We start from the raw sequence: 21098 nt of genomic DNA on the forward strand, positions 1-21098 counted from the left end.
TGCGATTTGTATGATGGAGCCATGAACTTCCTGTTGACCCTAGTGTGGGACTTCTTTTATTGAGTTGACAACACACGCGTCTCGGATTGTACACCATTTTGGCCGTGGGAGAAGCAATACCTAGTACCTGCTCTCGTGAATGTAGTATACATTGGGTACACGACAAGTACACGCGAGGAAGAAACTTGGACATCAGGGTCATGAGGTAGAAGGAATTGGTGTCCCCGGTATTAGTTCAGGGCAGCTGCCTTGTTTGAAGTGGCTTGAAAGGAATTGCCCTGTCATAAAACAAAGCCCCAGCAATCGCCGTTGTGCCCGCCCCTAATTTCCAAGGGCGCAGATCGTCATTTACTCCTTGACTGGGTCGCGTATGTCTTCATCAGCCTTGCAGGTGGCCGAGAGGTAAGTCTAATAAGGGTCGTACATTCCTCCGCGCAAGACAGATGGACGCGGCGGAGGGTCTGGTGGGATTAACCTGGATTACGAACATTAGATAAAGCGCTTTGATGTAAAGTAGGGAACATCTTAATGGAATAATCTACTGATGTTAGCGTAAACGGCAGTGACTGATTGTGATCTATTGCTGCCTTCGCAGTTAAAAACCTCTTCTTGGAATGGAAGGTACCTAGGTACCTCGGTACATATAGTGTTGCATTGTTCATTGACTTATATAGCTAGCTCTCACTAGCCGACTTGCTCTCTTTTAATCAGTTAACCATACCTGCGACATTCTAGTTATTTTGCATTCATGATCAGATTTTAGTGATCGCGTCCTATCAGAAGAAAATGTATATTGTCTTTGAGAAAACATAACGCGCATCGAACAGTGCATTGAAACAGCACATACAAGCAGCAAGCTGCTGATTGGTCGTTTCCATTGACAAGGTCATTGAAACAGCTACTGCAACGTTGTAGAATTCTAAGCTTGTAACATGTACATGTGGACAGTGTATCGGTACAACGACTTTCTGCTCGCGATGTGCTTATCAGTCTACATTGAACTGGACACATCCATCCTTGTCGCCCGGGACGTTTTCAATTAAAACCTGTAAAGCGAGATTTGGAAAGGGGCTGGAGCAAGTGTATTATGGGGGAATAGACAATAGCAGTTCAGCGTATCAAGAGTAATGATTTCACAATCGTCACAGCGATGTGTCAACGTGTCTTAAGGTTGCCTTCTTTTGGTGGAAAGATCTACCATCTGTTTCTTTGTACAACACTTGACCGATCTATTTATAATAAAAAGAAATGAATCATAGATAGAACATTGTGTTATACATAAAAGAAAATGAAACATAAAAGAAAAGGAAGGGTATAACGTGCAAATGACGACGACCAGAAAAACACAATTTAACCAAAAAAAGATTTACATTGCAATATTAGATCTATAATTAGTACGTTGATAACGATACATATATATGCAGCTGCATACACGTACACGTGTTAAGTATCCGAAAGTCATAACGAATAGAACGATGTGGTCATCAGTGATTCATGACATCTAGCATGTACGTTTGTACATTGGTATTGCGATTAAGAAATGTGAATGAACTAAACTCTTATCTATACGTTGGCAATGTTTTTAATCAAACCGCTTTGAATAGACCCGGATGGAATTTCCAGGAATAGAAATAACCCCAACGCCGCATGTTCACCTTCATTTGTAGGTCAGATTGTATCTCCATGTCCTTCTCCATCAAACATTTATCGTTTTCTGCGTTTTCCGGCCACGCAAGTATCGAGATGTCGGGAATCAAGATAAATGCACGTTGAACCGAAGTTAGCGGGTAGTTTTGTTAGTGTAATACCACGGCCCTCAGGTCAACTCCGTCCAACATACACCCCAAAAGCAATCAATACTTTGAGTACAAAATATCAACCACCAATGGTACATAAATCAGTTGATTGAATTAACATCGCCAGGAGCATAGTTCAGAGAGCGGTACGCCGCGCCCCGCTCCCAAGTATCTTATTTCTTCATATCGATCGTTTGATATCGTTCTATTTATTAGCCATATGCAAAACGGATTGCCAGACGGGAGGGGGAAACGGGACCGTTTGATCAGGGTCTTCGGTTGGATTAACTGAACCACTAGTCATTTTAACCACGCGGTTTCTCTAGTCGGCTGCAGGCACGGAGCCCATACGTTAAATAAACAGAGCGTAAGCCTAAAATCTCCCCATAACAGTACCATGACATATGTTGTTGACATATTCTTTAACCATACAAATTGATGAATGTTAAGTTTAGGGCTACCAGTTCACTGAATATTCAACGAGTATAAAGCAACATGACTCTATCCTGCTTTTATTCACAAGAATATTCCGTAAATGTAGCGGTAGTGGAAAGATGACATGCTTTACTGGTTGAAGATTTGCAGTATTTCTACTGCGCTCTGTCTTGATAGTTTGCCTTGATATGCTAGATACGTATAAGCAAGTTGACAAAGAGCTTGTAACAGCGTTTGCGCCTGCACGCGGCGACTTCAACATGTAAACAGAACACCGTACCTTTCAGCACCACAGACAGCGCCAGTACCCAGAAAACGGCGGAGACAACCAGATCCGTAGCAACGGGCATATTGTCCTTGACGTTGTTCCCAGTCTTCAAGAAATTCCCGCATGAAACCGTCCACAGGAGCTGACTAAGTGGTCTCAGCTTGTAAACGGAAGCGCCGGAGGTCTGGAAAGCTCCCGCCCAGATCCTGCACGAGACCGAACTGTTTGCGTATGTGCTATCGGACCACCAGCGCGTCCTGCACGGGTGATTACATCTCGGTACAACCTGAAACCCCCACATTTTTTTTGGTGTCGTCCTTCAATTATACAACGTAAGGCAGAGTCTGGAAGATACCATTCACATATGGGGGTGGTATCTTTGACGGCTCTCGTCGGCTCTCTTGGCGATCGATACCCGTTGCGCGATAGCATCATCCTTATTCATTGTACACGTCGCCAGTGGCTTATCTCAGAGTGGCTTCTCAAAGGACAAGAAGTGCGAAAGTGCTTTTCACGCTTTTATTCCCAGCTGATATCGTCTGTTTTATCTTCACATACGCAAGTGAGCGACGTCTGTCTGCATGGAGCTCGCGTGTGACTGCTTGGCAGGCCTGTCAAACCTTGATATTGGAAACATTTTCAGTCACCTCATAGCACAAAGTCATTAATATATTTCTTCTCGTCGTTTTGTTTACCATAAAGTAACTGATTAGTGTCAGTTTCAAAAGCACAAAGCGTCTGCAAAAATTGCCAAATAACTGTCAATCCTAATTTGTCGGAAGGTACGTCTTAAGTCGGTTGCTGTCCATAATCTAAGTCATATGTGACAGGTCTAAAGTAGAATATTTCATCATTGACATTGAACTGACAATAAAATACTGTCGAAGCCATTTCTGTTGGTGGGAATTGTACTCCGACCAAAATCCCTGCAATATGTGGAATATGTACAAGCCAATAGCGTTATCTGAGGCAGGATGCACGCCACTAAAACTCGTACAGAAATAAGAGACGTTAAGAGAAGATACAAAGCTAGTGAATTAGGATGTCTGGACGGGCATGAATCACCAGCGTCACCTTCCCCATGAACTGAATGAGAGACCGACGTTTCTTGACATCCCTTGTGATTCCGTATTGAAGGGTAGAAGCGCTTACAAGATATGCTTCCGCCCAGCGTGAAGAACTGCCGTAGGGAACTTGTGCCAGATTATAGGTAAGAGTCTACAGGGATATGGAAAGAGTCCATATAGATCCACCAGCGTATGGAAATTATTGCCCGTTTTAAAGCATACAGAAGCTTCAAACTGGTATCATACGTGTGTCTCAGTATGACACATGTGTACACATTCTGAGCTTTAGTGAATATTTCATATTTCCATCACGTTTCTTATTTCTGACATCCAATGCCTATAAGCTTTATCTGTCATATAGGGTGCGCTTTTGTTGTTGTGATTGATCTGTATCTGATTCGGAGGTGTCTACATTCCCTTGGAAATCTCATATCCCCGCTCGTAAACATAACAAGACTGTTTCTCACGTTAGCGGACTCTTCTGTACATAGGCAAAGTAAGTGTCAATGTTCCCACCGCTGACTCTGGAGTCCTTTACAAGCAGGCACATAGAAAGCACAGACACGACATTTGGCTCCGCCGTTATCATCTCGGTCCCGTACTTGAACCAGTTTGATAGACTTCACGCCCGGAAGATGACGCTCAAAGTCACAACTCAACGCTTTTCTGAAGAAGATGGAATGTTACTATCAGTGGTCCCGCAGTCCCGTGGCACGTTCTTTACTACAACATTGCATTGAAAGCTTACTTGCGAAACACCATGTTCTGTACCCTGGCTTAGTTGGCAATTGAAAATGTGCCTTCGGGACACATGAAAGGTTAATGACCATCTCAAGCTTCTATTAAGGATTCAGATAAAATCTTTTTTGTCTGTGTCTGTGCAAATACACGTAAGGCCCAGTGGCTGCAATGAGATAGAAAGGAAAAAGAAAGAATAGAGAAGTCGTCTCAAGTGTTCAACCGGCGATCGATTTTGTTTCTTGTATACGGTAATATCATTGTCAGTTACGGTCATCATCTTCACTTATTTCACACTGTTCAGTTCTACACTATGCTTATGTCGTCCAATGTTCAAACGTACATTCGATCTTTGATTCAAAAAAAGGTTTGATTCGATTCTCAGTCATTTCTATTACCCACGCACCGATATGTACATATGTAACTGTTTCTTTGACCTTGTCTGCCTCTGTAGGGGACGTGCCATGTGGAGTAATGTACGTTTGTTACAGGAAGGGGATTGCAATGCACGGAACCAATCCGTGATTCAATCAGATTAATTTGTTAGTCCTGCAGGACATTCTGGAGAACTGAACATGCTTGATGGCATTTCTGAAATGAATTAGACCTACCAACTGCGCAGTAATGTCTCTTGACCTCTTGTAGAAGATCAGGTGAGGAGCTTTCCCTGAAGGTCCTGTGCCTGTTCAGAACGAAAACTACATAGATGTCCGATGAGGAACATCCTTTATGTGCCCGTTGTTATAACAGAGACAGGCTGCTGGGAGGTCCATTGAGGACACCCCTCATAGGTCGCGCTTCCATACAGAGGGTCGTTATAGGTAGGGCAATAAGATAAAGGACCTGGGATTTGCCAGGACATGACAAACATCTTAACCAGATCACTACACAGACCCAGCAGGCGACCATCACACTGAAATATACGCTGTTGTCTTCACGATGTGACAGGAAGTGGGAGAAACAATGCGGCGCCATGAGGGCGTGAATCGGGAATAACTACCGTCATCAAGTCTGCAGCAATCTCGGCGTCGGTTGAAACTAGATATCAGCCTTAAAATGAATGACGTCGTAGTAGCAATATTCGCCATTTATTGTTAGGCAATGTCCGAATAAGGTTTCAGTTTTGTTACAGTGGTATAGTTGCTTGCTGTCGACTCTTCCATGAAGTGTTTCCCCTTTCCTACGTATGAAACCACAAAGAAGTTGCAATCAGCGCATGAGTGGGTGATTAACTGGAGTGCATTCTCTGGTGTAAAAATAATGCTGTATGGGTCGCGTTTGACCACTTTGAAGTAATATCTGCAGACCCGATGTCTCTTAACATTATCATCATTTGAGTGAACAGACCAGGGACGCCTTTGCTTATTTACAGAACTTTACATCCTTATTGATAGAAGCAGAGATATTGTCTGAGCTTTATCTGATCTACTTTGACTAAGTGAAAGTACTCTGCACGATGTTCTGTAACGTAAGAGCAGATGTGTTTATACCAGATAGAAAACTGCACTGACATGTTAACGGCTTTAAGTACAAGCAGCAACAGAGTTGCTGGTTTACACCAAGTATTCATATTTTACTCTTCATTGTTTTAAATGAGCCAGACACTTTATCAATAAGTAATGGATCTTGAGTATTGCAGATATTGCAGAATTGACATTCAATAGCTCAATTTCCAGCAGTGACCTATATCCTGTGTATGGTACATTGATTTCAGCGGTTTAGATAAACATAACCTTCTTGGTGAACGTAATAAAACATTATGGCGTGTTTGAAACATGAGTCCCATATAAGTATAGGAAAGCTCGATGTAGTCAAACGTTAACAATTGACGCGATGCAGAAAATCTGCCAATGGCCAATTGAGATTCCCAGTTGACTCGTGAATGGAAATGTTCGATATTTGAGCATCATCTTAAGCGTGTATAGACCGGTCCTAAAACTATCCCTTTGGATTTCAATGTAACCACCCCATACACACCAACTTTTAGGCAGGTTATTTTATTTGTTTATTTATGTGTTCCGGTCGATCGATTTTTACCGGCGTACAATCATGCTCTGTGAATTAGGCTAAATACAGTCACCATACATGATTTCATGAAACGGTACAGAACAGAAAGTGAATTCATCTTTAGCATTTATATTAGACACGATCACCATACATGCATTATAACAATGATCACTGAAGCTACTAACGATGTCCTGATTTGCCTCTTGCATTTCCCTCCGAGGCGATGGAGCATACAGCAGTGAAAACTGATACGTGCGGTTGCCCGTGGTTACCGCAGGGGCTGGCGGTGTGGAACTGGACCGTGCCGTGTCCATCTGTCATTCGGGTACTGTCAGTCCTGGAATGTCGTGGTAGTCGTGTGGATGAGGTTAATCTAATTTACCTAATCAAGGATGATTGATTGTTCGATAGTAAGCTGACTCCCCGCTCACAGAGGATTATGAGATTACAATGAACAGGGATGGAGGTGGATTCTGCTTATTGTGGACGTAATCCGAACGTTCAAGCAGATGTATAGGAATTCGACTTGTTTTGTATTATTCACGTCTCTCATGCTGTGTGTTGTTTTTCACGGCACCTCTTGTCTGTCCAAGGTTTCAGCCACTCTGTGTAACAATATATGCCAGGTTTGACAATTTAAACCCATTCGACTTCCTCTCCTACGGCAATAACACCCTTCCACCAAAGAGCTCTGCAGCCACTGCTTTGATTGCATGAGTAAAGAGGAAGGTTTCGTGACGTTTGCTTTGGTGACGTTGATAATCATTTATGGTTTAATCATGAAATTCAAACTTACTTATCATCTTCCGGAGCTATTGTTCTTAATCGATGTTGTTGAAGGAACGAGTTGCTCAACAAGACAGATATAATGTTGCTTGGTCCAGAAATGGGTTTGAATACAGAATTACTAAACCGTGCAGCATTGGAATGAAATACTAGATGATACGTAACATGAATATAGATCGGCTGGCCAAAGTAATAAGTGTATGGTGTTGATTACATGATAGAAACATAAATGATTAATTTCCTTGGATGAATAATAGAACCGACGTGAGCAGTTCTATCAGAAGGTCAGCTTCCATGCATGGAAAGGTCACCAGAGTAGGTATGTAGATGTGACACCGCGACCCTTCACCAGGCTCTCTCCTGACCCAAACATGCAAATTCTTTCATACAAATCAGAACAAGTTAGTTTACACCGCCAGAGGGACAGACCCCATACTACATGTTTCATGCAGTGAATAACAACTTCGGTGATACTGTAATTGCTAGCTCGACTGCTATTAAAATAGTGTTTAGTAGATACCAGCTTCAGTGATTCTATAAACGCGATAATTGTCCCCGCGACTGCTATAAATAGGCTATAGTGAACAGTTGCATCAATAATTATGCTAACGTGCTGTGCGATGAAATTAAAGAAAACGTTTTAGTTTGGCACACAAGATCGGCAAAACGGAACATCCCATTGCTTGTTTCCATCTTGATATTACGCTGTTTTCTTGGGGCGTAAAATTGAGTCTTGTATGAGATGCATATTTGATAGGGAGGCACGTTTATTAAAATGTACTCCATTTAATTGAACTGAATCCCGTTGGATAGGGGAAATCTGTACGAATTGATGCAGCGAGTGCCGCAGGTTTCCTCCGACTGCATGACCACGTCTCTCAAAGCAGACGGTTGCCCCCATATAGGCGTGTAGGTATTTAGGCGGACTCTGTTATGAAAAAAATCTGTAGAGTGAGATCATAAAGTAGGACCAGAACATCCTAAGCTGTGGACGTTTAAAGGTTATTGTAAACACCCACATGTCTTAGTTCGGCTTAGATTGCTATAGTGCAAAATGATGCAAATTTTGTTGATATTTGTTTTTGCAAGAGAAAATTAGTCGAAACAAGTTTATTTAGCTTCACTGTCACCATCTCCGCGTTTCGCCTTCGGCAAAACTTTAAGTAGCCACTACTTCCATAAAAGATGCTTTATGTTCGCCCGTGGCTATGTGGAGAAATAAAAGACATAAAGCATTTGCCACCGGGTAATTATAGCTGGAACATGGCATGGCTCAAATGACGCACGGCTCTTTATGATAAGAATCGTCTAACCAACTGTCTGACACAAAACCTGGGTTACGATTGGCTTCATATCACAAACATATCTTCATGTCTAGTGTTGCAGTTCGGAGATACAGACACGATGGTCTTCTAATGGGAGATTTCTAAAATGCTCGTGAAATGTGGCTTGTGACCCATATGTAAATTTGTCTTTCGAGATTTGCAGGTAAATCATTGTTATCAGCTGTCTCCATCGCGATATGGCTCGCTGTGTACCGTGTTTGATACGGTTCATAAATCTGCGTTTTCAGACAGTTCGTCGCCTCATCTTGCTATATATGGGCATTCCTGTATGTGAGCGTTCATGCTTACAGATAAGTTAAACAAACTGCACAAGCCGGAAACAAAACGGCCACATTTGGTATCAGCTAGGAACAAGCCGCGCTTTACGACAATGGTCCTGAGCAAGAATCATTATGAATCAACATGACAGCCCACTGTGTATAGAAAATTTTTATGCATATGATATAATTTCTATGTTGCGTCATCGTATCTGACATAACTTTCTGTAAAGTGTGACTTTCCACAATTAGGTTACAAAATATAGGCCCACCAATAGTATCCACATTTTTGAAATGGCGAACTATATATTGAAGTTCACCTTTGGAAAACTCATTTTGCTTCAGAGAACTGCGCAGACATCAGTGGGCCGGAGAATGTCTGGTAGAACTGCTGAGTCTCGTCTCTGACATCGACTGTTGTGTACATATACAGATATAACTGCCGAGACGAATGAAGAAAACTGTCTAAATCATCATGTCTGATACTATCTATCCCTGTACACCTGGCTGTCATCCCTCCGAACCCATATACACGTAGATTTTCCAATGATTGTATTTTGTTATTGATTATTTTCTGTACAGTCACCATGTATACAACAAAGTGAAATTGAAGACACAACGCGTTTCCAACTCTGTATGACCGATGCACACGTCCGTCAACTAGATATAGAAGTCACATCACTTCATGACTTACGGGAATAGGATGTTGGCGCACTATGTTATATATTACTATTCCATATGACCATTGTTACTAGCTAAGCTTTTTGAGTTTATTTCGGTCTTTGTTTGTGGCACTACCAAATAAGTACAAATAACTAGCTTGAATGCAGTGCCACATTGTCCCTGTTTTAGTCTTCAAGTAAATAAATAAAAAAGTGCGTGTTTTCGCCCGGTAAATAAGGTGTTTTACTATGCCTTGGTACTGGTGGTTTTGTGAGCCGCAGCTTTATGATCTATTGAAATGTCTGCAGGCGGCACTCCCTGATAGTACGGCCCCGCTGATGGATCACCGCGGTGACATTCAAAATTACAACTGATTCCTGCCCGCCGGTGGAACTGATGTAGGCAGACCTGACGCCGGGGAGATCGCACACGCATGTCCGAGGGATCCATCAGATCGGGACAGATCCCTGCTCATTATTTGTACTTTGACTATTCAACGAACGGTACTTCTCATTGCTGTTTCCGTCATCCGGTTTCCAACATTGAACGATTTCGGTGATTATTGTTCTTTTATTTGCATTTCTTCTGGAATATAAACTGTACTGATTAACTCGAAGACCAAAATGCATATAAACATATTGATGCCATATTTCACTTAACATTTCCAAGCGCCGTGTGTCTTTATGTAGATTTGCTGTATTCTCCAATAAATCCCAAATCTATAGCTACGATCCCTCATACTTCCTTCCTCTTAGACCAGCCTTTCACTTGAGGTCTTAACGTATATGGAGAAGTGTACGGCCTCATAAAAGGCACCGTTTCACTGGATGCAATGGCAAAAAAAACACGAGAAAACCTCAGCCCTTAACTAGCAAGTCTAATATCACTCTGTATTATTGCATCTGCCAGACAGGCAAAATGTGCAAAAGAACCCTCTTTGCGCGAAAGACGTCCAACTGTGCACGAAAACGAGATCTGCCGCGAGTGAATTGAGGAATTACAGTTTACGACATCGGAATCCGATTCGCCCCTCCCCGGGAAGTGATGAAACAGCGAAAGCACAAAGACTGAATCTCCCCAAAATGGCCGACGGGGACTCGAGCGGATGAAGTCGAGAGAAAAGATGATTCGCCATAACATTTCCACGGGATGAAATTTACGGGTAATGGGGAGCGGTCTTGACTTTAATGTTCCAAACGAACGGCTGGATCTGGCAATTAGAGCGCGCTGTTATGGCTGCCGTGTTGTGTAGGTGTTAAGGCGATTATGGCAAAACGACTACCATTTGCTAGATAGATGGCCATGCTCCGTGTTGTTTTATGAAGGGCCTTTTATAGTAACGTGTAAATGACAGGATTATTAATGAATAGCAATGATAACTGCGCCTTTAATTAAAAGACATGCAATAAGTCAGGGGGGATATGTCGCTGCGGCTCTACACCATTTGTAACGCGATAGGCGCACATGACGGTGTGATATTTCCCATTCTTTTAATAATGCTTGGAATCGTAGACGACTTCCTTTTTATTTTCGTGAGTCTTTAGTATTTGTAGCGTATGTACCCCGACTTGTAGCGTATGTACATCAACTTGTAGCGTATGTACAACGACTTGTAGCGTATGTGCCCCGACTTGTAGCGTATGTACCCCGACTTGTAGCGTATGTACCCCGACTTGTAGCGTCTGTACCCCGACTTGTAGCGTAACTATGCACCCCGACTTGAAGCGTCTGTACCCCGACTTGTAGCGTATGTACCCCGACTTGTAGCGTATGTACCCCGACTTGAAGCGTATGTACCCCGATTTGTAGCGTATGTACCCCGACTTGTATAGCGTATGTACCCCGACTTGTAGCGTATGTACCCCGACTTGTAGTGTATGTACCCCGACTTGTAGCGTATGTACCCCAACTTGTAGCGTCTGTACCCCGACTTGTAGCGTATGAACCCCGACCTGTAGCGTATGTACCCCGACTTGTAACGTATGTACCCCGACCTGTAGCGTATGTACCCCGACTTGTAGCGTATGTACCCCGACCTGTAACGTCTGTACCCCGACTTGTAGCGTATGTACCCCGACTTGTAGCGTATGTACCCCGACTTGTAGCGTCTGTACCCCGACTTGTAGCGTATGTACCCCGACTTGTAGCGTATGAACCCCTAATTGTAGCGTATGTACACCGACTTGTAGCGTATGTACCCCGACCTGTAGCGTCTGTACCCCGACTTGTAGCATATGTACCCCGACTTGTAGCGTATGTACCCCGACTTGTAGCGTCTGTACCCCGACTTGTAGCGTATGTACCCCGACTTGTAGCATATGTACCCCGACTTGTAGCGTATGTACCCCGACTTGTAGCGTATGTACCCCGACATGCAGCGTATGTACACCGACTTGTAGCGTATGTACCCCGACTTGTAGCGTATGTACCCCGACTTGTAGCGTATGTACTCCGACTTGTAGCGTATGTACATCGACTTGTAGCGTATGTACTCCGACTTGTAGCGTATGTACCCCGACTTGTAGCGTATGCACCCCGACTTATAGCGTATGTACCCCGACTTTAGGCGTATGTACCCCGACCTGTAGCGTATGTACACCGACCTGTAGCGTATGTACCCCGACTTGTAGCGTATGTACCCCGACTTGTAGCGTATGTACATCGACTTGTAGCGTATGTACCCCGACTTGTAGTGTATGTACCCCGACTTGAGGCGTATGTACCCCGACTTGTAGGGTATGTACCCCGACTTCTAGCGTATGTACCCCGACTTGTAGCGTATGTACCCCGACTTGTAGCGTATGTACCCCGACTTGTGGCGTATGTACCCCGACTTGTAGCGTATGTACCCCGACATGTAGCGTTTGTACCCCGACTTGTAGCGTCTGTACCCCGACTTGTAGCGTATGTACCCCGACTTGTAGCGTATGTACATCGACTTGTAGCGTATGTACCCCGACCTTTAACGTACCACGACAACTTCCGCCGACAGCGACGTTCTCACATAGCCCTTTACTCTGTTTTGATGCTAGGGGACATACTCTGGCCCGCCCTCTGGCAACATCTGGGCTTTTTTTTCGACCACATCCAGGCCGACAGTTTCGTCATGCATCTTTGAAGCCAAATTGCTTATATCGCTGTTCGCAACACCAACCACGAGAACCGTTTCCTTTCCCTTTATCGTTACTGTTTATCTGCTTGCATTCCCTTAGAAACTCGCAGAAGTGAATATCTAGATCAGTTTATTTCTACTTTACTTTTAGATTTCTGGTCAATACGCTATATGCTGGAAGTAGTTTGGATGCATTCCGCTACGTAGGCGGATAGAAGGTATATAACGAGAACCGATGTACTGGGAATCGGTCTGGAGTCTGGACTATATATAGCCTGCAGTTTTTGTTTATTGGAAAACTAAGTTTGAATAGAATAAACCCCGCGAGCCAGGGGGATACTTTCACCTCCACACACGGAATCGTCTATCTGCGTGCGCGTCCGACTGATCTCACTGTTGTCAATTACTGAGTTACAACAGTGACCTCGTCCACTTGTTATGATAGTTATTTCTCCAAATCATCATTATACCCAGGCATTACGTTTTGTCACGGCTAATGTCCGCCGGCTGCCTTAAAAGAAAGTAACGAGCTTGTATGAACATTTTGTCTTTAACTGAGTTATAGGATCCAGAAGACCAGTTTTGAAATACTATAACATTAACTCCTTCAGGAGGCTGATCTTTGACCCCGTTTCCCAGGATGAACATGGTATTAAAGTTTAACGACTCAACTTGCTATCGATATCTTGTATCTACCATATCTATGTATTGCTTCTTGTTCTTGACACAGCTAGCTATTTCCCATTTCGGTTTCGCAACGTTAACGATCTTCATCAGAAGTGGAATATGTAAGATGTCAGTTGTTTTTTTTAAACTTCAGAAATGAACTTACAATAAAGAGGAAAGTTCTTTGAAGAAAACGTTGCTACGTGTATGTTTTGCGGGTGATTGACGACAAGCGATCATACTTTTATACGTGTAAGCTTGGCTACCTCTCCCTTTGAGTGGTTACGTATCCACTGCCAGTATTACTCGGCAATCTTACTACTTTTCACCGCCTTAACCTTTGCCTTTTATCGGCGAGACCTTTACATTGCCGGCTCTTACTAATGGGTACTTGAGAGGATTTCTAAATCTAGCTTTCCAGATGTGTGTACTCGTATCCACCTCGTCCGCTTACACATCATTCATGTGATGGGGACCATAATCCCACGACTCCATACTACCTTCTGAGGTAGTTTGTTCAGAAGCGTACTAATGTGTTCAGCCATTTGCAGCTGAAACCTGAGAAGTGTCTCTGTATCATGGATGGAGCACTTCACATACAGGGTGCCAAGTAATGATATGTATATATATGCATGATGATTATGGCCAGAATCTGTACGAAATTATTTTCTCAGATATCAGCTGCATTTATTGCTCAGCATAATCTAAACCCATGTTTTCTTCTTATACAAGGTCTAAGGTATTGCGGACCATCACGGTTTTGGTTCTCGGGCTGTTCGACTTGTGAGAACGATGTGGATTATTGATATCATCCTATAAGCCAATAAAGAAGTTTGTGACACAGTAAAACGATCCACTGGCGGAGAGGGAAAGTCATTTAATATTGATTTAAGAGCAAACCTTATCGGAAAGAGGTCATCGTTTTATTACCATGACGATAGTTAAAACCATCTGCAGTAAAAGGTCACATGAATGAAAAATAGACCAACGTCATTGACGTTATTTGACAAATCAAGATCGATTTTATCGTTTTGAAACATGTTTTCATTACATTCAGTTGGAACAACAGACTAATAATTAGCAACATCAGGCATTGTCTAGAGTGATGAAGAATATTTTCATCATGAGTAAAGCTTGCTAAAGCTAGTGTCACATTTTATGCAAAACGATACGGCGGTTCCATTATTTGCAGCTGGGTTATACTGCTGCCTTTACAAGCTCTTTATGAGACATACGGTCTCGAATCATCTTGTCGGAGAAAGCGTATTTCATCATGATTAAGTTCTGTTATAGACCAACTTGTCGTACTTCATTCGTCAAGCTTCCCAGAATACCCCGGATGTACGGCAGGAAATGCAAAGCTCCCTGGGTAATCTGCGTTGTGTGTATCACCAGACGCGGGATGACCTCCCCCTGTACATAGAGATGGGGCTCCAAGCAGCTTGAAGAGAAACACATGAAATATATATACTGGCATCACATCTCAATCATATTACCTCATGTTTGGTTGGTCAGTCTTCGAAGATCAACATACTGGATATTGATTACTAGTACGATATGGTGCCTTTTTCTCTGATTGAGCATACACTGTACCACCGGTTTCAATTTCTTGTAATCACAGTGGAATTCATATGTTACACAATGTTTACTGCACATTTCAGCACCAGGGACAGAGCAAGGTGATTGCAATTGAAGTATCTCTGATCTTGACCCGCGGACCCGAAGCACACAGTCCATCGTTAGTAGTCGGGGGTCAGACTGGTCTGAGCGGGGGTTCCAGCGACTCTGTGTACAGGATCTACTCGATATGATTTATTGAAATTAACTACACTTGTCTGCGGAAGGGGTCCCCAAAGCGGCCCGGCGCGTTGGCGTGTGAAATATGCTATCTCGGATGGTTAAACCGCTTCTCTCCAGGAGCTGTGCAGGTTTAAATGCGGCGCCAGCGAAGAAAGTTAGAGGGGACATCAGTTGGAGTTGGGGAACTATCGCAACTGCTTAAGAAAGAAATGTTTAAAACGACTGAAAACCCGGCATACCATACTCACTATCTGCCATCAAGCCATGGCGTGTCAAAGAATCAGGTGAGAAACATAAGAACGTCACTTCCCTTACAGACTTGCCCATGTGACAATGTCACGCAGATCTACTGCAAAAAGTTTCTTCTTGTCCTGTTCGCTCAACGGGGGGGAGACAATGGTAGAAAGTCCTCTGCAATCTGGCCCTTACCTCTTCCCTCATGACCTCAATGAAAATCGGCCTGCTTGCCGATTTGAGCTTATCACGAATAAACAAAGGTTTAAACAAACAAACAAACAAACAAACAAACAATCATTGAAAGTTATACTCACGTGTGATTGATCCTTTCTCGCGAACGGTCCTCTCCGTTGTGAAGGAGTCGGTTTCCGACGGGACATCAGCCTTCGTCTGTCTCGGCCCCATGTTGTTGTACTCCGGTGGGGCCTGCTCCACTGATTTCCTGGTTCTCAGTTTTCTGGGAACAACAAGTTTGATTTATCATTATAATGATACAAGACGTAACAAACTTTTAACCCCCTCAAAACCGTACTAATGACATTTTCTATGAAAAAGATCAAGGTCCATCACCCACCGTTAGTGTTCAAGGGAGTTGAACTGAAGGAAGCTGATTGTCATAAGCACTTGGGACTACATTTAAAACGTGATTTGTCTTGGTCATACCATGTATCCGAATTAACATCCAAGGCAATGAAACGTATAAACCTTTTGAAAAGGATACAACATTTTGTTCCCCGGGGAACTCTGGAAACCTTGTATTTAAGTATGATTCGGCCATTAATCGAATATGCAGATGTTGTTTGGTGTAGCCTCCTCGGCAAAGACTCAGATTTACTTGAATCTGTTCAAATATCTGCGGCACGGGTTTGTACTGGAGCCATGAGAGGCACTAAACACGAGTCTCTGTTAGCCGAGGTTGGATGGGACACACTGGCTATCAGGAGACAAAAACATAAGCTGATCCACTTTTGGAAAATATTGAATGGTTTCGTACCACAATACCTTCAAGACCTCATCCCACCACGTGTTTGTGACATTGTCCCATACAATCTCCGTGCCAACCAGAATTTCACCTCCATTGTTTGTAAAACTGAAAAGTGTAAAAAATCTTTCTTGCCCTCAACTATTCACTTGTGGAATGAACTGCCCTCTAATGTCCAAGCATCGCTTACGATCAACATCTATAAAAAGAAACTGGACTCACATTTCAATAGACCGATCAAACACCCTCACTTCTCTCACGGCCAAAGACATTATGCAGTTCATCTTACAAGGCTTCGTTTAAATTTCAGTCAGTTAAACCACCACCTATTTCTACACCATTGTATAGATTGTCCTACATGTAAATGTGGCCATTATAGTGAAACAACTGAACATTATCTCCTACACTGTAAACTTTATACCACCCAAAGAAGTACCATGTTATCATCTCTCTCCAACATAACTGACCTTCAACTTAACGACAGCTCACTATGTTCTATTCTGTTACGCGGTTCCACTTCACTCTCATACTTACAAAACTGTAATATATTCGACAGAGTTCATACTTACATCCATTGTACTGGAAGATTCATTTAGCGATTGATACCAACTTGTACTGTCTATTGTTAATTTTCTTTTATCCATTTTGTATTTATGCATGTCATTATGTCTCTTTGTTGTATGTGTTGAGTAGAAGGCTTCATATAAGCTATCGCTTTCTGCCTTATACTCCATAAACATATACGAATAAATAAAAAAATAAAAAATAAATAAAAATACAAGACGTATTACAAATAGTCTGTGCTGCGAATCTGTGTCAGGTGCAATGATCCTATCATCGTCATCATCATTATTACCGCATGAAATGATGAGATCAATTGGATGTGTGTCATTTATCTATTTGGTTGATGCTCAAATATGACATTCCCAGATATGACTTGAACATCCCAGTAAACATAGCTATAGACGTTATCAACGGTTGCGGTTATCACATATATTTCTTCACTCTAATAGCGCAAGGTTATTGTTTATGGTACACATCTGATATCAAAAGTAGAGTCAGATAGATTGTTGAATATTACATAACAGCGGGGATTCGGGCAGTGGAAACTTTACAGTCGGCCCGAATTAATTGTTGTAATAAATACCTGATGAGATACGCCAGCAGGCAGCCCAGCAGGAGGAGAAGCAGGCACACCACCAGGGTTATAGCGGCAACCGCAAGGTCTGAAACACAACCATATTGTGTGGTGGTTAGAGAAAATCATAAAGATAATCATTTTCTGTTTTGAGACATTTCTGGTCATTGTAGATTATTCAAAACAGAACGTATAATTAGACATCATGTAGACATGTTCCATCACAATTATGAAGACATAGCCTGCTTAAAGTTTGTCCTTATTCGTCCTTGCGTCCTGATCCTCCACACCATGACCAGCACACAACAAGGCCTGGTTCCTTTTTAACTTAGATTACGTTCTCATCCGACTGTCTATTATTCCGACATATAACAAACATGATGATTATCGCCCTATGTTATGATAGTGATGTTCGTCAGAAGACTCACTGTCAGAAGTTCCTCCGATGTTGTTCATGACGACGACCATGGCTCCCGACATCCCCTTCTCTGCCCAGTCACAGGGACCACAGTTCGCCGCACCCAGTTCTGCTGCTGTTACGTCACCAAAGTCAGTGGAGCTGTCGGCCGGGGAGGCAGCAGACCCGGGGCCCGGTGAAGGACCAGGGCCCGGGTGTGGTGACGCGCCGGATCCAGCAGAGTTTGGATGTTGCGACGCCCCACCTGCCGAGATGCCCGGATGTGATGAGGCACCGACGCCGGCAGACCCTGGATTCTGTGAGACCCCTTGGGCTGAAGAGCCTGGAACTGAAGAGCCTGGACTTTGTGAGACCACTGGCGGATTTTGTGAGACCCCTTGGACTAAAGAGCCCGGATTTTGTGAGCCCCCTGAGACTAAAGAGCCTGGATTTTGTGAGACCCCTGGAGCCGGTGAGCCCGCGTTTGGAGTAAACTGGGTATCCGGTTGTTGAGTGGAGTAAGAAGCACACGTCCAGCCGTCCCCAATAAACCCCTGGTTACAGACGCAGCTGAAGGGAAAAGGACTGTTGGTACAGGAGGCGTCTGGGTGGCAGTTATGGGTTCCCTCAAGGCACTCGTCTATGTCTGCAAGAAAAGTACCAGGGTTAGTTTCCAAGTCCAGCCTGAAGGACGAGATACAGTCGGGCCATTTTGAAATCTTCACCTTTTGTCAGTTGTGCCGGAGTATGAATACATGAAACCATTTTTTGACTCGCATTGTTTGACAAACGAAAAGTATCCTTCTTCTTGGTTGAATGCAGATGTAGCTTACCTGTACATGGGTCGTAGGTGCCGTTCCATCCCATGGTCTGCGCAAAGGAACCGCTAGTGGCGCTGCTCTCACACATGATGGTGGGGGAGGCGGTGGCCATCCCTGGAGGACAGGTTCGGGTTATGGTGTACCCACAAGGCACCTTCTGATCCGTCAGGGGGTGGACACAGGTCAAGACTGGAGAGAAAAAAAGTATTTTTGTTTGTTTGATTGATTTCTACCTTTTGAAGCTGAAACCTCTACGACATTCACCGTACGTGTTTTCGAATAGATCTACATCTTTACGCTCACTTAATTTGTTTTCAACTATCATACACATCATGAAATAGTATAATTGTATCTGTTTGCATGTTTCATAACTCATTGCATTTTCCGTACTATGCACTATGTACAGCAATGAGTACCTAGAACTGGAAGGCATACATTAAAGTAATGGCAAGCTTGAATGTTATATTTTCCTGCCGTTATTTCTTTCAGCAATAGAAGTGAATGATATGAATTATTATATAATATCAACCAGCCCATGGACTGAATGTTGACACGTACATGTCTCGCAGAGGCTCCTGGTCGGCAGGAGGCAGTCCTTATCGTTCCAGGTGTGCCCCCTAGCGGAATACTTCTCCTCTACACACATCTCCGGACTGGGGGTGTTGTTCGGCTCTCCAGTCAGCCAGTTGCCACTGTCCAATGGGCCTTGGGTAGCTTCGAGTAAGTAGTGAGTGATAGTTAAGTTACGAATGTAGATTAGAACAGATCTAGATACTATATTGATGAAGCCCGATGCCTACTATTCACTAATATTTTCTGTCATAAGCGACAAGGCCGGGTTAAATTTCTTTGCAATTATCGATCAGAAGTACAAAATCGTTTCATGTACGTTCTTACAGGGGAAGTAGCAGGCGGGTACCCCCGGTATAGTGGTAGTGTTGTCCCAGCAGCAGCCCATCACCTGACACGTCAGCCCGACTCCCATCTCCGTGCAGTTCACCCGGTCAGAGACGCTCTGAGGAGGACACTTGTTCTGCATACCTGATATTGTAAAAATGACGCATCGTAACATCGTTAATGTGCCTAATGTACGCCGGTTCAAGGTGATGTGGGTCTATGGGACATAGCTTGTGAATTCTATAAATAACATAGACTTTGAGATACCATGTTATTGATTGCACTTATTGTATTTACACTAACCTCTGAACTCTGATATCCACTGGAAGGACGAGTGTGTGAGTGGTGCGGTGTCCAGGGTCTTCCTCCCGCCGATCCAGTAATCCTCGTTCCTCCCCAGCCCCTGCAGGTACTGAGAGAGACCCAGGTGCTCGCCTGTGTCCCTCTCCACGGCCAGGTGCGCGCCCAGCTCCTGGCACTTCAGCCAGGCCGTCACCCAGTCGTACTCCGCGTCCTGCAGACGATAGCACGACGGACTGAAGGTCCACGTTGCCATGGCTACGGTGGTTGGGCAATGAGAGTCGTGAATTAGTAGACGGAGGACCGATGTTGGTCAAACATAGAATGCGTTGAAAATTGTTTAAACTGTCCCCAACTAAAATACCTCTTCCCTCAACTCAGTTGGGTTAAGGCGGCCCAGGAAGTATTATTCTGTACATATATGATTATATTCTGTAACTATCGATAGCCTTGTCGCACCATGATGAAACTTGAAACAGTTTTAGAAATACTTAAAACACATTGAATAAAGGTGACTTAAGTTTTTCTACTGCTCGATTTTGGGTTAGAAATACACATTTTGGTAAAAAAATTGTATTTTATGGATTTATTTGCGCAGGCGGTAACACCACCTTTCATCATAATATTTTGCAAGGAAAGAGCTAACCCCATACAAATTATTTTCGTCCGAGGCTATTTTGTTTAAAATGACGATTACATTGTTTTTTGGGGCCAGAAACATCAGAAACAGCTATTGTGGAGTCATTTTTTATTGAAGATTCGCCCCAGTTAAAAATAGATAAAATCTATGCAAAATAGCCTCGGACAATCTTGATAAGAAAGCGATAATAAGTTACATTTGATTACTCAAAAGCTGAATTCTTTTGTTTTGAGCTGCGCGTAAGGCCGTAAATGTCATAACCCAATTCCTCACAAGCAGCTCGTTGTCTCCCGCGAAATCCAACACCTGTGACGTAACGACCGTTCCCGTCGAACACCATATCGAACATGTAGAACCCCCTGTTCCATTTGGAACGCCTCCGTCCAAAAAGCGCTTGTAGGAACTGGAACAGTCCGAACATGGTTCGAGTTCGGCCGCGCCACTGGCCAGGCACGCGGCCGAACTCGAATTTTCGAGACTGGGCTGCCTTAACCCAACAGAGAAAATTGATCCAGACTTCCCTATATCAATGTCAAGTTCTGCGAAGCTGAGAAGCGGTTGTTCATGTTATATTCCGATCGATATAAGCATGTCCTATTGGGTACATGTAAGGATCGAGATTCGTGATTAATGTAGTTTTATAAATATTTTTTATGTGTAAAGCGGCAGATCATTCAGGGTCCGTATATGGGACCCTGACACCCTGTCATTCCTTTTGATGAGAAATTAAAAAAAAAAAACATTA

General features: G+C 43.4%; 2 protein-coding genes across 4 annotated transcripts in view; both read right to left on the minus strand.

The window, feature by feature from the left end:
* Nucleotides 1–2767, minus strand: part of LOC136431040 (kin of IRRE-like protein 1) — a 34907-nt gene extending 32140 nt beyond the window's left edge. For all 3 annotated transcript variants that reach the window (XM_066422233.1, XM_066422231.1, XM_066422232.1), the window contains exon 1: nt 2512–2767. In XM_066422233.1, the coding sequence (XP_066278330.1) occupies nt 2512–2581 (70 nt within the window). In that variant the 5' untranslated portion in view covers nt 2582–2767. The remainder of the gene's footprint in view (nt 1–2511) is intronic.
* An 11237-nt stretch (nt 2768–14004) lies between these two features.
* LOC136429440 (uncharacterized) lies at nt 14005–19969 on the minus strand. The gene is made up of 8 exons (XM_066419271.1): nt 19717–19969; nt 19414–19557; nt 19075–19230; nt 18529–18705; nt 17727–18341; nt 17308–17386; nt 15493–15635; nt 14005–14582 (listed from the first exon to the last, which is right to left on the minus strand). Exons 1-8 carry the CDS (start codon nt 19967–19969, stop codon nt 14530–14532), a joined length of 1620 nt encoding a protein of 539 aa, XP_066275368.1. The 3' UTR covers nt 14005–14529.
* Nucleotides 19970–21098: the final 1129 nt, after the last annotated feature.

This window comes from Branchiostoma lanceolatum, chromosome 3 (genome assembly GCF_035083965.1).
Source record: "Branchiostoma lanceolatum isolate klBraLanc5 chromosome 3, klBraLanc5.hap2, whole genome shotgun sequence".
In the NCBI taxonomy this organism is placed as follows: domain Eukaryota; kingdom Metazoa; phylum Chordata; class Leptocardii; order Amphioxiformes; family Branchiostomatidae; genus Branchiostoma; species Branchiostoma lanceolatum.